Consider the following 19696-nt stretch of genomic DNA (forward strand, 5'->3'; position numbering starts at 1 on the left):
GGAGCAATCAAAGGAATGGTGTTTGGGGTGGATGAGAGAGGTGCCCACGTACACATTTTTTTTTTGGTGTGTATGTGTTTGTTAAAATCCAGAGCACTGTACTAAGCACTTAGGAGAGCAAAATCCAATAAAATTAGCAGACACGTTCCCTGCCCATAATGAGGTTACAGTCTAGAGGGGGAGACTATAATAATAATAATAATGATGGCATTTATTAAGCACTTACTATGTGCAAAGCTCTGTTCTAAGCACTGGGGAGGTTACAAGGTGATCAGGTTGTCCCACATAGGGCTTACAGTCAATCCCCATTTTACAGATGAGGGAACTGAGGCCCAGAGAAGTGAAGTGACTTGCCCAAAGTCACACAGCTAATTGGCAGAGTTGGGATTTGAACCCATGACCTCTGACTCCAAAGCCCGTGCTCTTTCCACTGAGCCACGCTGCTTCTCACTAGGAATTGTTATTTCTAATGTACAGTTTAAAGATACGTTCCTAAAAGCTTTGGGGTTGGGACAAATATCAAATATCCAAAGGTCAGATGGAAGTGCAGCCCAAACTCTGAGACAGCCAAAGGGCTGTGGGAAGGAATGTGCCTGTTTAGTGTTATACTTTGTGCAGAGCACTGTACTAAGCAAGCGCTCACTAAATGTCTGCCAAACTAGGCTCAGTTCCTCAGTATCCCCAGACCCACAGCACTTACATTATGTTTGTTCATATTATGACTGTCTTCTCCTCTAGACCATAAGTTCACTATGGCCAGGGACTGTGTCTGCTTATTATGCTGTACTGGACTCCCCTCAAGCACTCAGTATGGTGCTCTGCATGTAATAAGTGTTCAGTAGATACCATTGATTGAATGGTAATTAATTAAATTGATTAAATTTAATCAATTAATTGATTAATTAAAAATCACCCCTTCCAAGCTCCAGCAAATCATCATCAATCGTATTTATTGAGCGCTTACTATGTGCAGAGCACTGTACTAAGCGCTTGGGAAGTACAAATTGGCAACATATAGAGACAGTCCCTACCCAACAGTGGGCTCACAGTCTAAAAATCTGCCTTTATTCCTATTTGACCCCACTGTCAAGTGTAATCACAAGAATAATTACGGTATTTGTTAAGCGCTTACTATGTGCCACGCACTGTTCTAAGCGCTAGGGGAGATACAAGGTAATCAGGTTGTTCCACATGGTGCTCACAGTCTTAATCCCCACTGTACAGATGAGGTGACAGGCACAGAGAAGTTAAGTGACTTGCCCAAAGTCACAAAGGTGACAAGTGGCAGAACCAGGATTAGAACCCACGACCTGTGACTCCACTAAGCCACGAGCTTCTCATGTTGAGGAGTCATCCGGATTCAAGAGCATTCCTTCTCCGGGAGGATGCAGAATGGGACTGTAACAGATTGTTGGGCAGGGAAGGGAAGAAGACAAAGAAGACAGGAATCATTCTCAGCACTTTAATATCCTGAAAAGTTTTTGCAATACAAAAAAAACAAACCCTCAATCTGATCCTCCTTAAAAAAAAAAAACCTACCTTAAAACATCTTTTAAAAAGGTACATTCAAGAGATGGTCTAGTTCACCCACACAAAGCAGAAACTAGGTTCTTTCACAATGACTTTGGCTTTCCCAAAACAGTGAGCTTCTATATTCTTAAATATAAAAATTAAACCAGACATGCCTCGTGGAAAACAAATCCTAACAAAAAAACCCTACAGAAATACCATTTTTCAGCACTATTTTTCACGCCAGTCCTCAGTGACCCTACTTTGACTCCTGGCATTTCGGCTTGCTGGAGTTCTTTCCATCTGTGGCCCTTTTCAACCGGGTGGGTACTGTTTAAGCGTGTTAACTGCTGCTTCGACAGTTTGGAGCCTTTAAAAATTAAATGCCAGCGCCAAGACAGGTACAGACAGACTGTGCGGAATCGAGTGCCTAAATTTCTAGCCGGATCATCTGAGCCAACATGATCACAGGCCTCAGATGGGTTGCAGAAACCTACCCTCCACACAAACTCCTAATAGCAGCCATTTTCCTCCCAAAACAGCTTATAAAATGTGAAGAAAGCTTTCTTGTAAGATGAGCAAAGTAGTCAAGGGGAAAGCTTATATCACACAGCTCCCCCAAAATGCTCCGATGAATCAAGAAAAGCCGGCTTTACCTGTGAACGTTTTCAGGTAAGGGAAAAAGGTGGGAGGGAAAGGGGGAAGAGGCAACAGTTTACCACTGTTCCAGTCAAATCGACCACTTTGCTCTTTCAGATCTGCAGGTTGCCATTCTCCACTGTTTCACAATCTACTGTATAGTGAAAACGATGAGCTTATTAAAAGACAGTTGTTCCTGTGCATTTCCTCTACTGTGAACAGAACCAACACACTGGTTTGAAACAGAACCATTTGTCCACGTGCATCCTTAGGACACAAATCTGACACTGACAGACACGATTTATTAGAGGGTGTCTTTTTTTTTAGCAAACAAAAATAGCTGTAAACCAGGCAAAAAATAATGGATGTTTGGTGTAAAGAACCACTTTGGAAAAGGGGGGTCAATGCAGTTAGAAGGCAACCATAGGGATGCTTCCCAAACATTTGCTTTGATTATGCGGCATCCTATCCTTTTGTCGAAATAAGCAGGCCCCAGATTCAAACTAGGGTCATGAGTAGCAACTTAAGAGGCTTACGTGGCCCTTCAGATGTTGCAAACCTTCTCTGAGAGAAGGTTTACATCAAACAATAACAATATAGCTAGCTACCTCACAGACTTAAATTCTCCAGTACTGAATTTTGCTACGAGGCAGGAGAAAGCATCAACAGTTTTAAAGCGGCTCTCACTTGGTCCTTGACTTCGGAGCCCTTCACTGAGCCTATTCCCCTCCTCGCCCCTAATTTTGTTCAGAACCCTGCCGGCAGGCGGGCAAGCAGCCAGTAATGCATTCCGGAAGAAACGAGACCCACTTGGAGGCTGGGACAAAGACTTTGGGGAAACAAAAAACCAACAAAACTACTTTTTCACCTATTACGGGGTCTAGGCACCAATGGAGAACTTTCTCCTTTTGTGGACCTATTCGATTTAGGTAATACGCAGCAATATGCAGCAATAATTAGTGAGCGATTACGAACAGAGCCCAAACGAACAAATAAAACCACCACATCTTTCGACGCCCTTCCAGTCCCTACTAAATGAGGCGGGTGCCAACTCGGCTTTGGGTCAAAATACGTGGCACTTTTTGTCTCTGGTCCAGGTGACCCGGTGATATTCCTCTGATAGGAAGGAGGCAGGTGTCCTGCCTTCACCAATCTTGCCCGGCGAAGAGCTTCTCTCCGGGGGTTTCGGTCGCCTAAGAAAACAGTCCCTGTGGTAGCCGAAAGGAATCGGATGTCCGATCTTAGGTGGAGCAGGCTTGTCCGGCTAAAAGTGAGCGTCGACAGTTTATCAAGCTGCCCGGCTCCACGCTTCAGTTTCCACGACAGGAGTCTGCGTGCTCAAGCTGGCTTAGAGAAGGTGATGGGGTGGGGGCAGTTCAAAGAGTAACTAAAGGCTTTAAGGTTTAGAAGATCTGGCTTTGAAGTGGTTCTACAAAAGTAAATCGAACAGATCTCCGTGCGTTTTAGTCAGAATGTCTTTAGGTTGCTGGCTCTCAGAACCTGAAATTGAAAAAAAAGAAGAAAAAAAAGGGGGGGAAGAAGAAAGGAGACAGGGTTTTCACCCTCCACTAACTGGCCCAGTCTTGGAAACGGAAGCAGTCACTTGCAATCTTCCACACCGTGTTGGTGGGGGTGACTTGGGCTGTCAAGAGGAAGTTCTGGTTGAAGTGACGTTGTTTGTTGCCGTCGAACTTCACCGTCCCGCTGGTCACAACGAGAACCGTTGTCTGACTCTGTGTGGCTTGCTCTTCAACCAAAAAAAGGGAGAAAAGGCCATGAAAACGGAACATGTTTGCTTTTTAAAGGGGGGGGAAAGGCATCATTGAAAGTTACACACTCTTCTACCCTGAACACGATCTGCCTTTTATCCCAAAGGCTAATCGCTCCGGCCAGTTGGAATGAGGTCAAGATTACAGTCGGGTGGAAGACGTAGTTCGGAAGAGCTGTAGCGTAAACTTTGCCTCTGCAAAGAATTCATAATTGCCAGTTCTACTACTGGTGGCCGGTTCGTCTTTCCAAATGGTCTCCTGGCTCGGGGCCTCCACGACCGACCCCTGCTAAAATATCCGATAGAGTGGGGAATCCATCATCCTCAGGCAGACCCTCCTGCTCATCGGCTTCGAAGTCATCCACCGACTCTCTCTTTAAAGGGGCTGCTCCTCTCCGGCTTTTTTGTCTTACAAGTTGGATGGACGAAGCAGGAGTTATACTGAGATACTGGAGAAAAAGCCCCTCAGAAAGGATTGCCAAATCACGGCCTGGCCATTTTTCACTTCCAAGGCAGGCCCGTCTCGAAGTAGGAAAACGGCCCGGATTGCCTCAAACCCCGATTCCGGTACCTGAGAGAGCAGGGATCGATATCACGTGACCCACTACTGCCTATTATTACGCCTTGGCCGACCATTATTATTTTGGTTGCAAACAAGAACACAGGCCGCTGTCCCTAGATTGACTCCTCCTTTCCTTCTAGACTGCCAGCCCGTTGTGGGCAGGGAATATGTCTGTTATGTTGCTACCTTGTACTTTCCCAAGCGCTTAGTACAGTGCTTTGCGCACAGTAAGCGCTCAATAAATATGATAGACTCTAAGCAACTGTGAGAGGGAAAGCAGGAGGAGAAAATGTGGGGTTAAAGCACCTCAGGATGCTACAACACCTGTATTTTTGAGAGCCTAGAATATTGCACTGATATTCAATATTGATATTCAATAAATACGATTGATTGATTGCATAAACCCAAAACAAACCGAGCATGCTCCAATCTAGATGGGGAAGACCTCACAAAATGCACACACAAGAAGGGAGTCGGGTGGGTGGGAGCGGTGATCAACCCAAGTAGGCAGATGAGAAAAATGTACCAATCTCCTGGAATTTCATTACAACCACCTGGGACTAAGCCAGCTAAACCAAGAAGTATAATCCACGTAACTAAGCGAACCTCGGCAAGACACATCACAGGGTAAAAACTTCAGAAAGACTCATCGTGAGAGGTATTCCCTCCAAACACTTTTTGCTGTTATAACTGGCTTGTCCCAAGACTAAATAAAGCATCCCTGGATTCACTTACAATGCATCAATCAGTTCTATTATCAAGCATTTACTGTGCGCAGGGCACTGTACTAAGCTGGGAGAATACTACATAACATATAGAAGACAAGAGAGAAATTCTTAAATGATCCTACCGTGAACTGGCTGGCAGTCTAATGTATTGATCTGGAATTGACTGGATGGCAGCATTTCAAAAAACTCACTCAGGGCCTCTTGGCCTGAAATTGCATTCCCGTTCCACACCAGCGTTGCTTTGTCCAGGTACAGCCTCGTCAATACCTACGGCACACCGGGGTGGGGAAAGACGACAGGTTAGTTTTTCTGGAGAGAACTGGCGGAAATAGGACGCTTCCCCTATTGGGAATTTATTTTAAATGTCTGTCTCCCCCACTAGGTAAGTTCTTTGAGGGCAGGGGTCTTGCCAACCAACTCTTTTGTACTGTCCTTTCCCATGGGCTTAGTACAGTGCTCCGCCCACAGAAATACCATCGACTGAATCATAACGGATGACAAAACCCAGCTAATAGCCCCATAGCAAGACTGTCCAAACTAGACACGCGCCTGAAGACTAAAAGGCAAGGACGGCGTGGGCAAGGCGAACATGGAATTTAGTAAGCAGATTCCGTGACTCCAGGATGCGGGGATGGTTACTGAAGCTTGAGAGTGGCGGGTTCAAATATCAAAAAACGCTCCCCAACACAAGTGGCGATAAACAGAGAGAATTCATTGCCGCAGGAAACTGGGGAGGACAGAGCTAGCAAAAGGTTCAAGAGCTGTGTGGACCAGTTCAGGAGTGAACAGACCATGATGGGTTACTATCAATTAGGGTCCTAAATGGTTCATGAGTATCAATATCAAGGAGGTCAACCCCGCAACCTTTTTTTTTAAAATGGCATTTGTGCTAAGTGCCGGGGTAGATACAAGCTCATCAGGTCGGACACAATCCCTGTCCCACATGGGGCTCGCGATCCCCATTTGACAGACAAGGTAACTGAGGCGCGGGGAGTGAAGTGACTTGCCCAAGGTCACACAGCAGACAAGTGGTGGAGCCGGGTTTAGAACCCAGCTCCTTCTGACTCCGGGGCCCGTGCTCTAACCACTAAGCCATGCTGCTTCCCAACTCTTGCTGCCAGGAGGAGACTGGGTTGGTTGGGCAGACCGCTGGGGTGACTTAAAAATGGGAATAACGGAGGTTTTAAGCTCGACGGGATCTCTTTTAGACTGGGAGCCCACTGCTGGGGTAGGGACTGTCTCTATGTGTTGCCAATTTGTACTTCCCAAGTGCTTAGTATAGTGCTCTGCACACAGTAAGCGCTCAATAAATACGATTGATGATTGATGATGATGATCTCTGGAGAGTAGAGCGCTTCCAGGCTGGCTGACAAGGGGCATGGCTGTGTGGCTGGGTTCAATCAATCAATCATATTTATTGAGCGCTTACTGTGTGCAGAGCACTGTACTAAGCGCTTGGGAAGTACAAGTTGGCAACATAAAGGGATTGTCCTGCTCTGAATGGAAGAGGCCCGTTCTATCTTTCTATCATCATCATCATCAATCGTATTTACTGAGCGCTTACTATGTGCAGAGCACTGTACTAAGCGCTTGGGAAGTACAAATTGGCAACATATAGAGACAGTCCCTACCCAACAGTGGGCTCACAGTCTAAAAGGGGGAGACAGAGAACAAAACCAAAGATACTAACAAAATAAAATAAATAGAATAGATATGTACAAATAAATTAGAGTAAAAAAAAATATGTACAAGCATATATACATATATACAGGTGCTGTGGGGAAGGGAGGGAGGTAAGATGGGGGGATGGAGAGGGGGACGAGGGGGAGAGGAAAGAAGGGGGTATCAAGCGCTTAGTACAGTGCTCTGCACACAGTAAGCGCTCAATAAATACGATTGATATGTTTCCATCCCAAGGCTGCAGCCACTGGGAGAGCTTTGTGCAGAATGATAATCTAAGGATGAATGGGCCAGAACGAGGACCCAAAAGGGCTCCACTTAATTTCTGGGACGTATGGCGACTCACCCAAGAGTAAATCTGCTCCACCTGATAACAATAATAATACTGGCATTTATTATGCGCTTCCTTTGTCCAAACTAGAGACGCGCCTGAAGACTAAAAGTCAAGGATGGCGTGGGCAAGGCGAACACGGAATTTGGTCGGCAGAATCCGTGACTCCAGCACGCGGGGATGGGGCTCGGTGGAAAGAGCCCGGGCTTTGGAGTCAGAGGTCATGGGTTCAAATCCCGGCTCCGCCGATTGTCAGCTGTGTGACTTTGGGCAACTCATTTCACTTCTCTGGGCCTCAGTTCCCTCATCTGTAAAATGGGGATTAAGACTGTGAGCCCTCCGTGGGACAACCAGATCACCGTGTAACCTCCCCAGTGCTTAGAACAGTGCTTTGCACATAGTAAGCGCTTAATAAATGCTAGTATTATTATTATTATTATTACTGAAGCTTGAGAGGGGCGGGTTCCGAAATCGAAAAGCACCCGATTTTGTGCCAAGCGCTGAACTAAGCGCTGGGGCGGATACAAGCAAGTCGGGTCGGACACAGTCCCCGTCCCACTTGGGGCTCAGAGTCTTAACCCTCATTTTATGGTCACTGAGGCCCAGAGAAGTGAAGTGACTTGGCCAAGGCCACCCAGCAGACGAGGGGCAGAGCCGAGACTAGAAGCCATGTCCTTCACCACGCATTTTTCACACTGTTCATCCGGATTTCCCGGGAAGAGACCTCGGTACTCACCCTTCTCCTTTTGTCCATTGTTTCGTAGTAAATATTGGCGAATTCTTCAGCAGCTCTACATGCTTGCTCCACGTACGCTTTAAAATCCTGCCACAGAATTACAGGTTATTTAAGCACCTTCTGAAGTCAACCTGCTTCGGGGTCACTTCGCCAATCCTTCTGCTCTCTCCAAATATACTTTGATTTTCCCTGGAGATTTCCCAAGTAAAGCCACAGGGGTTTTAGAGTTATTCTGTAGTCCATTATCTTTATAGTTACACCTCCTTGGTCACTGAAAAAAAAATCCCTCAATACTGAACTTGCTCCTTATCAAATTCAGCCAGTGTTCGTCCAAGTGGAAAGTTGGACACTTAACAAATACCATCATTATTATTATGTGCCAGGCACTGTACTAAGCGCTAGCAGTGAGCCCCATGTAGAACAACCGGATTACTTCGTATCTAACCCGGTGCTTAGAAGTGTGCTTGGCACAGAATAAGTGCTTAATACCATTATTCTTATTATTATTACGTGCCAGGCACTGTACTAAGCACGGGCAGTGAGCCCCAAGTAGAACAACCTGATTACTTTGTACCTAACCCAGCGCTTAGAAGTGTGCTTGGCACAGAATAAGTGCTTAATACCATCATCATTATTATTATTACATGCCAGGCACTGTACTAAGCGCTAGCAGCGAGCCCCATGTAGAACAACCGGATTACTTCGTATCTAACCCAGTGCTTAGAAGTGTGCTTGGCACAGAATAAGTGCTTAATACCATCATTATTATTATTATTACGTGCCAGGCACTGTACTAAGCGCTAACAGTGAGCCCCACGTAGAACAACCAGATTACTTCGTATCTAACCCAGCGCTTAGAAGTGTGCTTGGCACAGAATAAGTGCTTAATACCATTATTATTATTATTATTACGTGCCAGGCACTGTACGAAGCGCTAACAGCGGGCCCCATGTAGAACAACCTGATTACTTCGTATCTAACCGAGCGCTTAGAAGTGTGCTTGGCACAGAATAAGTGCTTAATACCATTATTATTATTATTATTATTACGTGCCAGGCACCGTACTAAGCGCTAACAGTGAGCCCCACGTAGAACAACCAGATTACTTCGTATCTAACCCAGCGCTTAGAAGTGTGCTTGGCACAGAATAAGTGCTTAATACCATTATTATTATTATTATTATTACATGCCAGGCACTGTACTAAGCGCTAGCAGTGAGCCCCATGTAGAACAACCTGATTACTTCGTATCTAACCCAGCGCTTAGAAGTGTGCTTGGCACAGAATAAGCTCTTAACACCATTATTATTATTATTATTATTATTATTATTATTAGCCAGGCACTGTACTACACGCTAACAGTGGCAAGTAGAACAATCGGATTACCTCATATCTACCCCAGTGCTTAGAGGACTGCTTGGCACAGAGTAAGTGCTTAACAACTGCCATTTTTATGACTAGCGAAGCGCCGTGCTTTAGTGGCAAGAGCCCGGGCTTGGGAGTCAGAGGTCACGGGTTCTAATCCCAGCTCTGCCGCTTCTCAGCTGTGTGGCTTTGGGCAAGTCACTTCACTTCTCTGTGCCTCAGTCCCCTCACCTGGAAAATGGGGATGAAGACTCTGAGCCCCACAGGGGACAACCTGATGACCCTGTATCTTCCCCAGCGCTTAGAACGGTGCTCGGCACATAGTCAGCGCTTAACAAACACCACAGTTATTATTATTCTCTGTGCCTCGGTGACCTCATCTGTCAAATGGGGATGAAGACTGAGCCCCACGTGGGACCACCTGATGACTTTGTATCTCCCCCAGTGCTCAGAACAGTGCTCGGCACATAGTAAGCACTTAACAGATACCATTATTATTATTATTATTCTCTGGGCCTTCATGACCTCATCTGTAAAATGGACATGAAGACTGTGAGCCCCATGGGGGACCACCTGATGACCTCGTAGTAAGCGCTTAATAAATGCTGTCATTATTATTATTATTGTATTGTATCTCCTCCAGTGCTTAGAACAGTGCTTAGCACATAGTCAGCGCTTAATACATTATTATTATTATTACCATTGTCTGTGCCTCAGTTCCCTCATCTGTCAAATGGGGATGAAGACTGTGAGCCCTACGTGGGACAACCTAATCGTCTTGTATCTCCCCCAGCGCTTAGAACAGTGCTCGGCACATAGTGAGCGCTTAACAAATACCATTAATATTATTATTCTGTGCCTCGGTGACCTCATCTGTAAAATGGGGATGAAGGCTGCGAGCCCCCCTGTGGGACCACCTGATGACCTTATATCTACCCCAGTGCTTGGAACAGTGCTCGGCACGTAGTAAGCGCTTAACAAATTCCATCATTATTACCAAATACCATTATTGTTATTATTCACTGGGCCTCAGTGACCTCACCTGTAAAATGGGGATGAAGACTGTGAGCCCCCTGTGGGACCACCTGATCAGCTTGTAACCTCCCCAGCACTTGTAACAGTAATTTTTAATGGCATTTATTAAGCGCTTACTATGTGCAAAGCACTGGGACACCACGTGGGGCTCACAGTCTTCATCCCCATTTTACAGATGAGGTAACTGAGGTACAGAGAATAATAATAATAATGATAACATTTATTCAGCACTTACTATGTGCAAAGCATTCATTCAATCAATCAATCGTATTTATTGAGCGCTTACTGTGTGCAGAGCACTGTACTAAGCGCTTGGGAACTACAAGTCGGCAACATATAGAGACGGTTCCTACTCAACAGCGGGCTCACAGTCTAGAAGGGGGAGACAGAGAACAAAACAAAACATACTAAGAAAATGAAATAAATAGAATATGTACAAGTAAAAATAGAGTAATAAATATGTACAAACATATACAGAAGAATAATGACATTTATTAAGTGCCTACTATGTGCAAAGCACTGTTCTAAGTGCTGAGGAGGTTACAAGGTGATCAGGTTGTCCCACAGGGGCCTCAGTCTTAATCCCCATTTTACAGATGAGGGAACTGAGGCCCAGAGTAGTGAAGTGACTTGCTCAAAGTCACACAGCTGACAATTGGCAGGGCCGGGATTTGAACCCATGACCTCTGACTCCAAAGCCCGGGCTCTTTCCACTGAGCCATGCTGCGCTGAGGAGGTTACAAGGTGATCAGGTTGTCCCATGGAGGGGCTCACGGTCTTAACCCCCATTTTCCAGATGAGGTCACTGAGGCCCAGAGAAGTGTAGTGTGTTGCTCAAAGTCACACAGCTGACAGTTGGTGGAGCCGGGATTTGAACCCATGACCTCTGACTCCAAAGCCCGGGCTCTTTCCAGTGAGCCATATGCTTGGCACACAGTAAGCGCTTTAACAAATAGTGCTTTGCACATAGTAAGCGCTTAATAAATGCCATCACTTACACCCTTACCCTACACACTTACCCTACTGAGAGCTCACCTCCTCCAGGAGGCCTTCCCAGACTGAGCCCCCTCCTTCCTCTCCCCCTCGTGCCCCTCTCCATTCCCCCCGTCTTACCTCCTTCCCTTCCCCAAAGCACTTGTATATAAGCATATATGTTTGTACATATTTATTAATCTATTTATTTATTTATTTTACTTGTACCTATCTATTCTATTTTATTTTGTTAGTATGTTTGGTTTTGTTCTCTGTCTCCCCCTTCTAGACTGTGAGCCCACTGTTGGGTAGGGACCGTCTCTATATGTTGCCAACTTGTACTTCCCAAGCGCTTAGTACAGTGCTCTGCACATAGTAAGCGCTCAATAAATACGATTGATGATGATGATGATATATGCATCTATACAGGTGCTGTGGGGAAGGGAAGGAGGTAAGATGGGGGGGAGGGGGCGAGGGGGAGAGGAAGGAGGGGGCTCAGTGTGGGAAGGCCTCCTGGAGGAGGTGAGCTCTCAGTAGGGCCTTGAAGGAAGGAAGAGAGCTAGCTTGGCGGAGGGGCAGAGGGAGGGCATTCCAGGGAAGGAGGTAAGATGGGGGGGATGGAGAGGGGGACGAGGGGAAGAGGAAGGAAGGGGCTCGGTCTGGGAAGGCCTCCTGGAGGAGGGGAGCTCTCAGTAGGGCCTTGAAGGGAAGAAGAGAGAGGCTGCATATAGTAAGCGCTCAATAAATACGAATGATTGAATCATCATAAATCGTATTTATTGAGCGCTTACTATGTGCAGAGCACTGGACTAAGCGCTTGGGAAGTACAAATTGGCAACATATAGAGACAGTCCCTACCCAACAGTGGGCTCACAGTCTAATGAATGAGTGAATGAATGAGTGAATGAATGAATGAGTGAATGAATGAGTGATTGAGTGGATGGAGTGAGTGAATGAATGAGTGATTGAGTGAATGAATGAGTGATTGAGTGAATGAATGAATGGAGTGAATCAATCAATCAATCAATCAATCGTATTTATTGAGCGCTTACTATGTGCACAGCACTGTACTAAGCGCTTGGGAAGTACAAATTGGCATCACATAGAGACAGTCCCTACCCAACAGTGGGCTCACAGTCTAATGAATGAATGAATGAATGAGTGAATGAATGAGTGAGTGAGTGATTGAGTGATTGAATGAATGGAGTGAGTGAATGAATGAGTGATTGAGTGAATGAATGAGTGAATGGAGTGAGTGAATGAATGAGTGATTGAGTGAATGGAGTGACTGAGTGAATGAATAAGTGATTGAGTGAATGAATGAATGAATAGAGTGAGTGAATGAATGAGTGATTGAGTGAATGAATGAATGGAGTGAGTGAATGAGTGAGTGAACGAATGAGTGATTGAGTGATTGAATGAATGGAGTGAGTGAATGGAGTGAGTGAATGAATGAGTGATTGAGTGAATGAATGGAGTGATTGAGTGAATGAATGAGTGATTGAGTGAATGAATGAATGGTGAGTGAATGAATGAGTGACTGAGTGAATGAATGGAGTGATTGAGTGAATGAATGAGTGATTGAGTGAATGAATGAATGAATAGAGTGAGTGAATGAATGAGTGACTGAGTGAAGGAATGAATGGAGTGAGTGAATGAATGAATGGAGTGAGTGAATGACTGAATGAGTGAGTGAATGACTGAATGAGTGAGTGAGGGAGGGAGGGAGTGAATGAATGCCGCCCCTCCCGCCCCCAGGCCGGGCACTTACCACCGAGGCCGCCATCCCCGGGCGAGCAGACAGCAGGCTCGGCGTGTCTTCTCCGGCCCGGGCCCCCGCCGGCATGCGACGAGGGACAAACTCGGCCCGGACACCCACGGAAAACCTGCGGCCAACCTTGCCACCCTGGCCAACGAGGGCCCGCTTCGGCGTCTCCCCCTTCCGGCAACCCCCGCGGCGGCTTCCGGTCCGCCCCGAAACCGCCCCGCCGCGCCCACTTCCGGGCCGCCCTTCGCTCGGGTTCCGCCCGGTTCTCCGGGCCCCCACCCCAGATAACGCGAGAACGGCGGGGGGCCAATCAGCGCCCGCCTCGCGGCGGCGGCCGGCCAATGGGGAGGGACAGCCGAGCCCGCCTCGTGGCCGGCGGGGCGGGGGCGAAGGAGACAAGATGGAGGAGCGGGGCTCTGAGGGAACCCGTGTGGGAGGCTATAGCGGCGATTTTATCGTCATCAACATCGTCGTTATTATTATTATGGTGTTTGTTAAGCGCTTACTGTGTGCCAAGCAGTGTTCTAAGCGCTGAGGTAGATGCAATAATCAGTCAATAATGATGGTGTTTGTCATCATTATTACCTTTATTATGCAATATTACCATTATTATGTAGATGCAATAATCAGTCAATAATGATGGTGTTTGTCATCATTATTATTATTATGGTGGTGTTTAAGCACTTACAATGTGCCAAGCAGTGTTCTAAGCGCTGAGGTAGATGCAATAATCAGTCAATAATGATGGTGTTTGTCATCATTATTACCATTATTATGGTGTTTGTTAAGCGCTTACTGTGTGCCAAGCAGTGTTCTAAGCGCTGAGGTAGATGCAATAATCACTCAATAATGATGGTATTTGTCATCATTATTATTATTACTGTGGTGTTTAAGCGCTTACAATGTGCCAAGCAGTGTTCTAAGCGCTGAGGTAGATGCAATAATCACTCAATAATGATGGCATTTGTCATCATTATTATTATTACTGTGGTGTTTAAGCGCTTACAATGTGCCAAGCAGTGTTCTAAGCGCTGAGATAGATGCAATAATCAGTCAATAATGATGGTATTTGTCATCATTATTATTATTACTGTGGTGTTTAAGCGCTTACAATGTGCCAAGCAGTGTTCTAAGCGCTGAGGTAGATGCAATAATCAGTCAATAATGATGGTGTTTGTCATCATTCTTACCATTATTATGGTGTTTGTTAAGCGCTTACTGTGTGCCAAGCAGTGTTCTAAGCGCTGAGGTAGATGCAATAATCACTCAATCATGATGGTGTTTAAGCGCTTACTGTGTGCCAAGTAGTGTTCTAAGCGCTGAGGTAGATGCAATAATCAGTCAATAATGATGGTGTTTGTCATCATTCTTACCATTATTATGGTGTTTGTTAAGCGCTTACTGTGTGCCAAGCACTGTTGTAAGCGCTGAGGTAGATGCAATAATGATGGTGGTTAAGCGCTTACTATGTGCCCAGCAGTGTTCTAAGCGCTGAGGTAGATACAATAATCAGTCAATAATGATGGTGTTTGTCATCATCATTATTATTATTATGGTGTTTGTTAAGCACTTACTATGTGCCAAGCAGTGTTCTAAGCGCTGAGGTAGATGCAGTAATCAGTCAATAATGGTGGTGTTTAAGCGCCTACTATGTGCCAAGCAGTGTTCTAAGCACTGAGGTAGATGCAATAATCAGTCAATAATGATGGTGTTTAAGCGCTTACTATGAGCCAAGCAGTGTTCTAAGTGCTGAGGTAGATACAATAATCAGTCAATAATGACGGTGTTTGTCATTATTATTATTATTATGGTGGTGTTGAAGCGCTTACAATGTGCCAAGCAGTGTTCTAAGCGCTGAGGTAGATACAATAATCAGTCAATAATGATGGTGTTTGTCGTCATTATTGTTATTACTATGGTGTTTAAGCGCTTACTATGTGCCAAGCAGAGTTCTAAGTTCTGAGGTAGATACAATAATCATTCAATGATGATGGTGTTTGTCATTATTATTATTATTATTATTATTATTATGGTGTTTAAGCACTTACTATGTGCCAAGCAGTGTTCTAAGCACTGAGGTAGATGCAGTAATCAGTCAATAATGATGGTGTTTGAGCACTTACTATGTGCCAAGCAGTGTTCTAAGTGCTAAGGTAGATGCAATAATCAGTCAATAATGATGGTGTTTGTCATCATCATTACTATTATTATGGTGTTTAAGCGCTTACTATGTGCCAAGCACTGTTCTAAGCGCCGAGGTAGATACAATAATCAGTCAATAATGATGGTGTTTAAGCGCCTACTATGTGCCAAGCAGTGTTCTAAGCGCTGAGGTAGATGCAATAATCAGTCAATAATGATGGTGTTTAAGCGCCTACTATGTGCCAAGCAGTGTTCCAAGCGCTGAGGTAGATACAATAATCAGTAAATAATGATGGTGTTTGTCATCATAATTATTATTATTATGGTGTTTGTTAAGCACTTACTGTGTGCCAAGCAGTGTTCTAAGCGCTGAGGTAGATGCAGTAATCAGTCAATAATGGTGGTGTTTAAGCACTGTTCTAAGTGCTGAGGTAGATACAATAATCAGTCAATAATGATGGTGTTTGCCATCATTATTTTTATTATGGTGGTGCTTAAGCGCTTACAATGTGCCAAGCAGAGTTCTAAGCGCTGAGGTAGATACAATAATCAGTCAATGATGATGGTGTTTGTCATCATTATTGTTATTACTATGGTGTTTAAGCGCTTACTATGTGCCAAGCAGAGTTCTAAGTTCTGAGGTAGATACAATAATCATTCAATGATGATGGTGTTTGTCATTATTATTATTATTATTATTATTATTATTATTATGGTGTTTAAGCACTTACTATGTGCCAAGCAGTGTTCTAAGCACTGAGGTAGATGCAGTAATCAGTCAATAATGATGGTGTTTGAGCACTTACTATGTGCCAAGCAGTGTTCTAAGTGCTAAGGTAGATGCAATAATCAGTCGATGGTGTTTGTCATCATCATTACTATTATTATGGTGTTTAAGCGCTTACTATGTGCCAAGCACTGTTCTAAGCACCGAGGTAGATACAATAATCAGTCAATAATGATGGTGTTTAAGCGCCTACTATGTGCCAAGCAGTGTTCTAAGCGCTGAGGTAGATGCAATAATCAGTCAATAATGATGGTGTTTAAGCGCCTGCTATGTGCCAAGCAGTGTTCCAAGCGCTGAGGTAGATACAATAATCAGTAAATAATGATGGTGTTTGTCATCATCATTATTATTATTATGGTGTTTGTTAAGCACTTACTATGTGCCAAGCAGTGTTCTAAGCGCTGAGGTAGATGCAGTAATCAGTCAATAATGGTGGTGTTTAAGCGCCTACTATGTGCCAAGCAGTGTTCTAAGCACTGAGGTAGATGCAATAATCAGTCAATAATGATGGTGTTTAAGCACTTACTATGAGCCAAGCAGTGTTCTAAGTGCTGAGGTAGATACAATAATCAGTCAATAATGACGGTGTTTGTCATCCTTATTATTATTATGGTGGTGTTGAAGCGCTTACAATGTGCCAAGCAGTGTTCTAAGCGCTGAGGTAGATACAATAATCAGTCAATAATGACGGTGTTTGCCATCATTATTTTTATTATGGTGGTGCTTAAGCGCTTACAATGTGCCAAGCAGAGTTCTAAGCGCTGAGGTAGATACAATAATCAGTCAATGATGATGGTGTTTGTCATCATTATTTTATTACTATGGTATTTAAGCGCTTACTATGTGCCAAGCAGAGTTCTAAGCGCTGAGGTAGTTACAATAATCAGTCAATAATGATGGTGTTTAAGCGCTTACTATGTGCCAAGCAGTGTTCTAAGTGCTGAGTAGATACAATAATCAGTCAATAATGGTGGTGTTTAAGCGCTTACTATGTGCCAAGCAGAGTTCTAAGCGCTGAGGTAGTTACAATAATCAGTCAATAATGATGGTGTTTAAGCACTTACTATGTGCCGAGCAGTGTTCTAAGCGCTGAGGTAGATGTAATAATCAGTCAATAATGATGGCGTTTGTCATCATTATTGTTATGACTATGGTGTTTAAGCGCTTACTATGTGCCAAGCAGTGTTCTAAGCGCTGAGGTAGATGTAATAATCAGTCAATAATGATGGCGTTTGTCATCATTATTGTTATGACTATGGTGTTTAAGCGCTTACTATGTGCCAAGCAGTGTTCTAAGCGCTGAGGTAGATACTATAATCAGTCAATAATGATAGTATTTGTCATTATTATTATTATGGTGTTTAAGCGCTTACTATGTGCTAAGCAGAGTTCTAAGCGCTGAGGTAGATGCAGTAATCAGTCAATAATGATGGTGTTTAAGCGCTTGCTATGTGCCCAGCAGTGTTCTAAGCGCTGAGGTACATACAATAATCAGTCAATAATGATGGCATTTGTCATCATTATTACTATTACTATGGTGTTTAAGCGCTTGCTATGTGCCAAGCAGGGTTCTAAGCGCTGAGGTAGATGCAGTAATCAGTCAATAATGATGGTGTTTAAGCGCTTGCTATGTGCCAAGCAGTGGTCTAAGCACTGAGGTAGATGCAATAATCAGTCTATAATGATGGTGTTTAAGCGCTTATTATGTGCCAAGCAGTGTTCTAAGCGCTGAGCAGATACAATAATCAGTCAGTAATGATGGTGTTTGTCATCATTATTATTATTATGATGGTGTTTAAGCGCTTACTATGTGCCAAGAAGTGTTCTAAGCGCTGAGGTAGATGCAATAATCAGTCAATAATGATGGTGTTTAAGTGCCTACTATGTGCCAAGCAGTGTTCTAAGCACTGAGGTAGATGCAGTAATCAGTCAATAATGATGGTGTTTGTCATCATTATTACCATTATTATGGTGTTTGTTAAGCGCTTACTGTGTACCAAGCACTGTTCTAAGCGCTGAGGTAGATGCAATAGTTAGTCAATAATGATGATTTTAAGTGCTTACTATGTGCCCAGCAGTGTTCTAAGCGCTGAGGTAGATGCAATAATCAGTCAATAATGATGGTGTTTAAGCGCCCACTATGTGCCAAGCAGTGTTCTAAGCGCTGAGGTAGATGCAGTAATCAGTCAATAATGATGGTGTTTAAGCGCTTACTATGTGCCAAGCAGTGTTCTAAGTGCTAAGGTAGATACAATAATCAGTCAATAATGATGGTGTTTGTCATCATTATTATTATTATTATTATGATGTTTAAGCGCTTACTATGTGCCAAGCAGTGTTCTAAGTGCTCAGGTAGATGCAATAATCAGTCAGTAGTGATGGTGTTTAAGCGCTTACTATGTGCCAAGCAGCGTTCTAAGCGCTCAGGTAGATACAATAATCAGTCAATAACGATGGTGTTTAAGCGCTTATTACGTGCCAAGCAGTGTTCCAAGCGCTGTGGTAGATACAATAATCAGTCAATAATGATGGTGTTTGTCATCATTATTATTATTATGATGGTGTTTAAGCGCTTACTATGTGCCAAGCAGCGTTCTAAGCGCTGAGGTAGATACAATAATCTGTCAATAATGATGGTGTTTGTCAACATTATTATTATTATTATTATGGTGTTTAAGTGCTTACTATGTGCCAAGCAGTGTTCTAAGTGCTGAGGTAGATACAATGATCAGTCAATAATGACGGTGCTTGCCGTCATTATTTTTATTATGGTGGTGTTTAAGCGCTTACAATGTGCCAAGCAGAGTTCTAAGCGCTGAGGTAGATACAATAATCAGTCAATAATGATGGTGTTTGTCATCATTATTGTTATTACTATGGGGTTTAAGCACTTACTATTTGCCAAGCAGTGTTTTAAGCGCTGAGGTAGATGCAATAATCAGTCAGTAATGATGGTGTTTTAGCGCTTATTATGTGCCAAGCAGTGTTCTAAGCGCTGAGGTAGATACTATAATCAGTGAATAATGATGGTGTTTGTCATCATTATTATTATTATGGTGGTGTTTAAGCACTTACAACGTGCCAAGCAGTGTTCTAAGCGCTGAGGTAGTTGCAATAATCAGTCAATAATGATGGTGTTTAAGCGCTTATTATGTGCCAAGCAGTGTTCTAGGCGCTCAGGTAGATGCAGTAATCAGTCAATAATGATGGTGTTTAAGCGCTTACTATGTGCCAAGCAGTGTTGTAAGTGCTGAGGTAGATACAGTAATCAGTCAATAGTGATGGTGTTTAAGCGCTTGCTATGTGTCAAGCAGCGTTCTAAGCGCTCAGGTAGATGCAATAATCAGTCGATAATGATGGTGTTTAAGCGCTTAGTATGTGCCAAGCAGTGTTCTAAGCACTGAGTTAGATACAGTAATCAGTCAATGATGATGGTGTTTAAGCACTTACTATGTGCCAAGCAGTGTTCTAAGCGCTGAGGTAGATACAATAATCAGTCAATAATGATGGTGTTTAATCGCTTATTATGTGCCAAGCAGTGTTCTAAGCGCTGAGGTAGATGCAATAATCAGTCAATAATGACGGTGTTTGTCATCATTATTATTATTATGATGGTGCTTAAGCGCTTGCAGTGTGCCAAGCAGTGTTCTAAGCACTGAGGTAGATACAATAATC

General features: G+C 43.9%; 1 protein-coding gene across 1 annotated transcript; it reads right to left on the minus strand.

Annotated features, from left to right (window-relative positions):
* Positions 1-1448: 1448 nt before the first annotated feature.
* Positions 1449-13231, minus strand: NXT2 (nuclear transport factor 2 like export factor 2). Its single transcript, XM_038748225.1, has 4 exons — positions 13096-13231; positions 7954-8040; positions 5329-5473; positions 1449-3895 (listed from the first exon to the last, which is right to left on the minus strand). Exons 1-4 carry the CDS (start codon positions 13168-13170, stop codon positions 3717-3719), a joined length of 486 nt encoding a protein of 161 aa, XP_038604153.1. The 5' UTR covers positions 13171-13231; the 3' UTR covers positions 1449-3716.
* Between the last annotated feature and the right edge of the window lie 6465 nt (positions 13232-19696).

Source organism: Tachyglossus aculeatus, chromosome 6, assembly GCF_015852505.1.
Source record: "Tachyglossus aculeatus isolate mTacAcu1 chromosome 6, mTacAcu1.pri, whole genome shotgun sequence".
In the NCBI taxonomy this organism is placed as follows: Eukaryota; Metazoa; Chordata; class Mammalia; order Monotremata; family Tachyglossidae; genus Tachyglossus; species Tachyglossus aculeatus.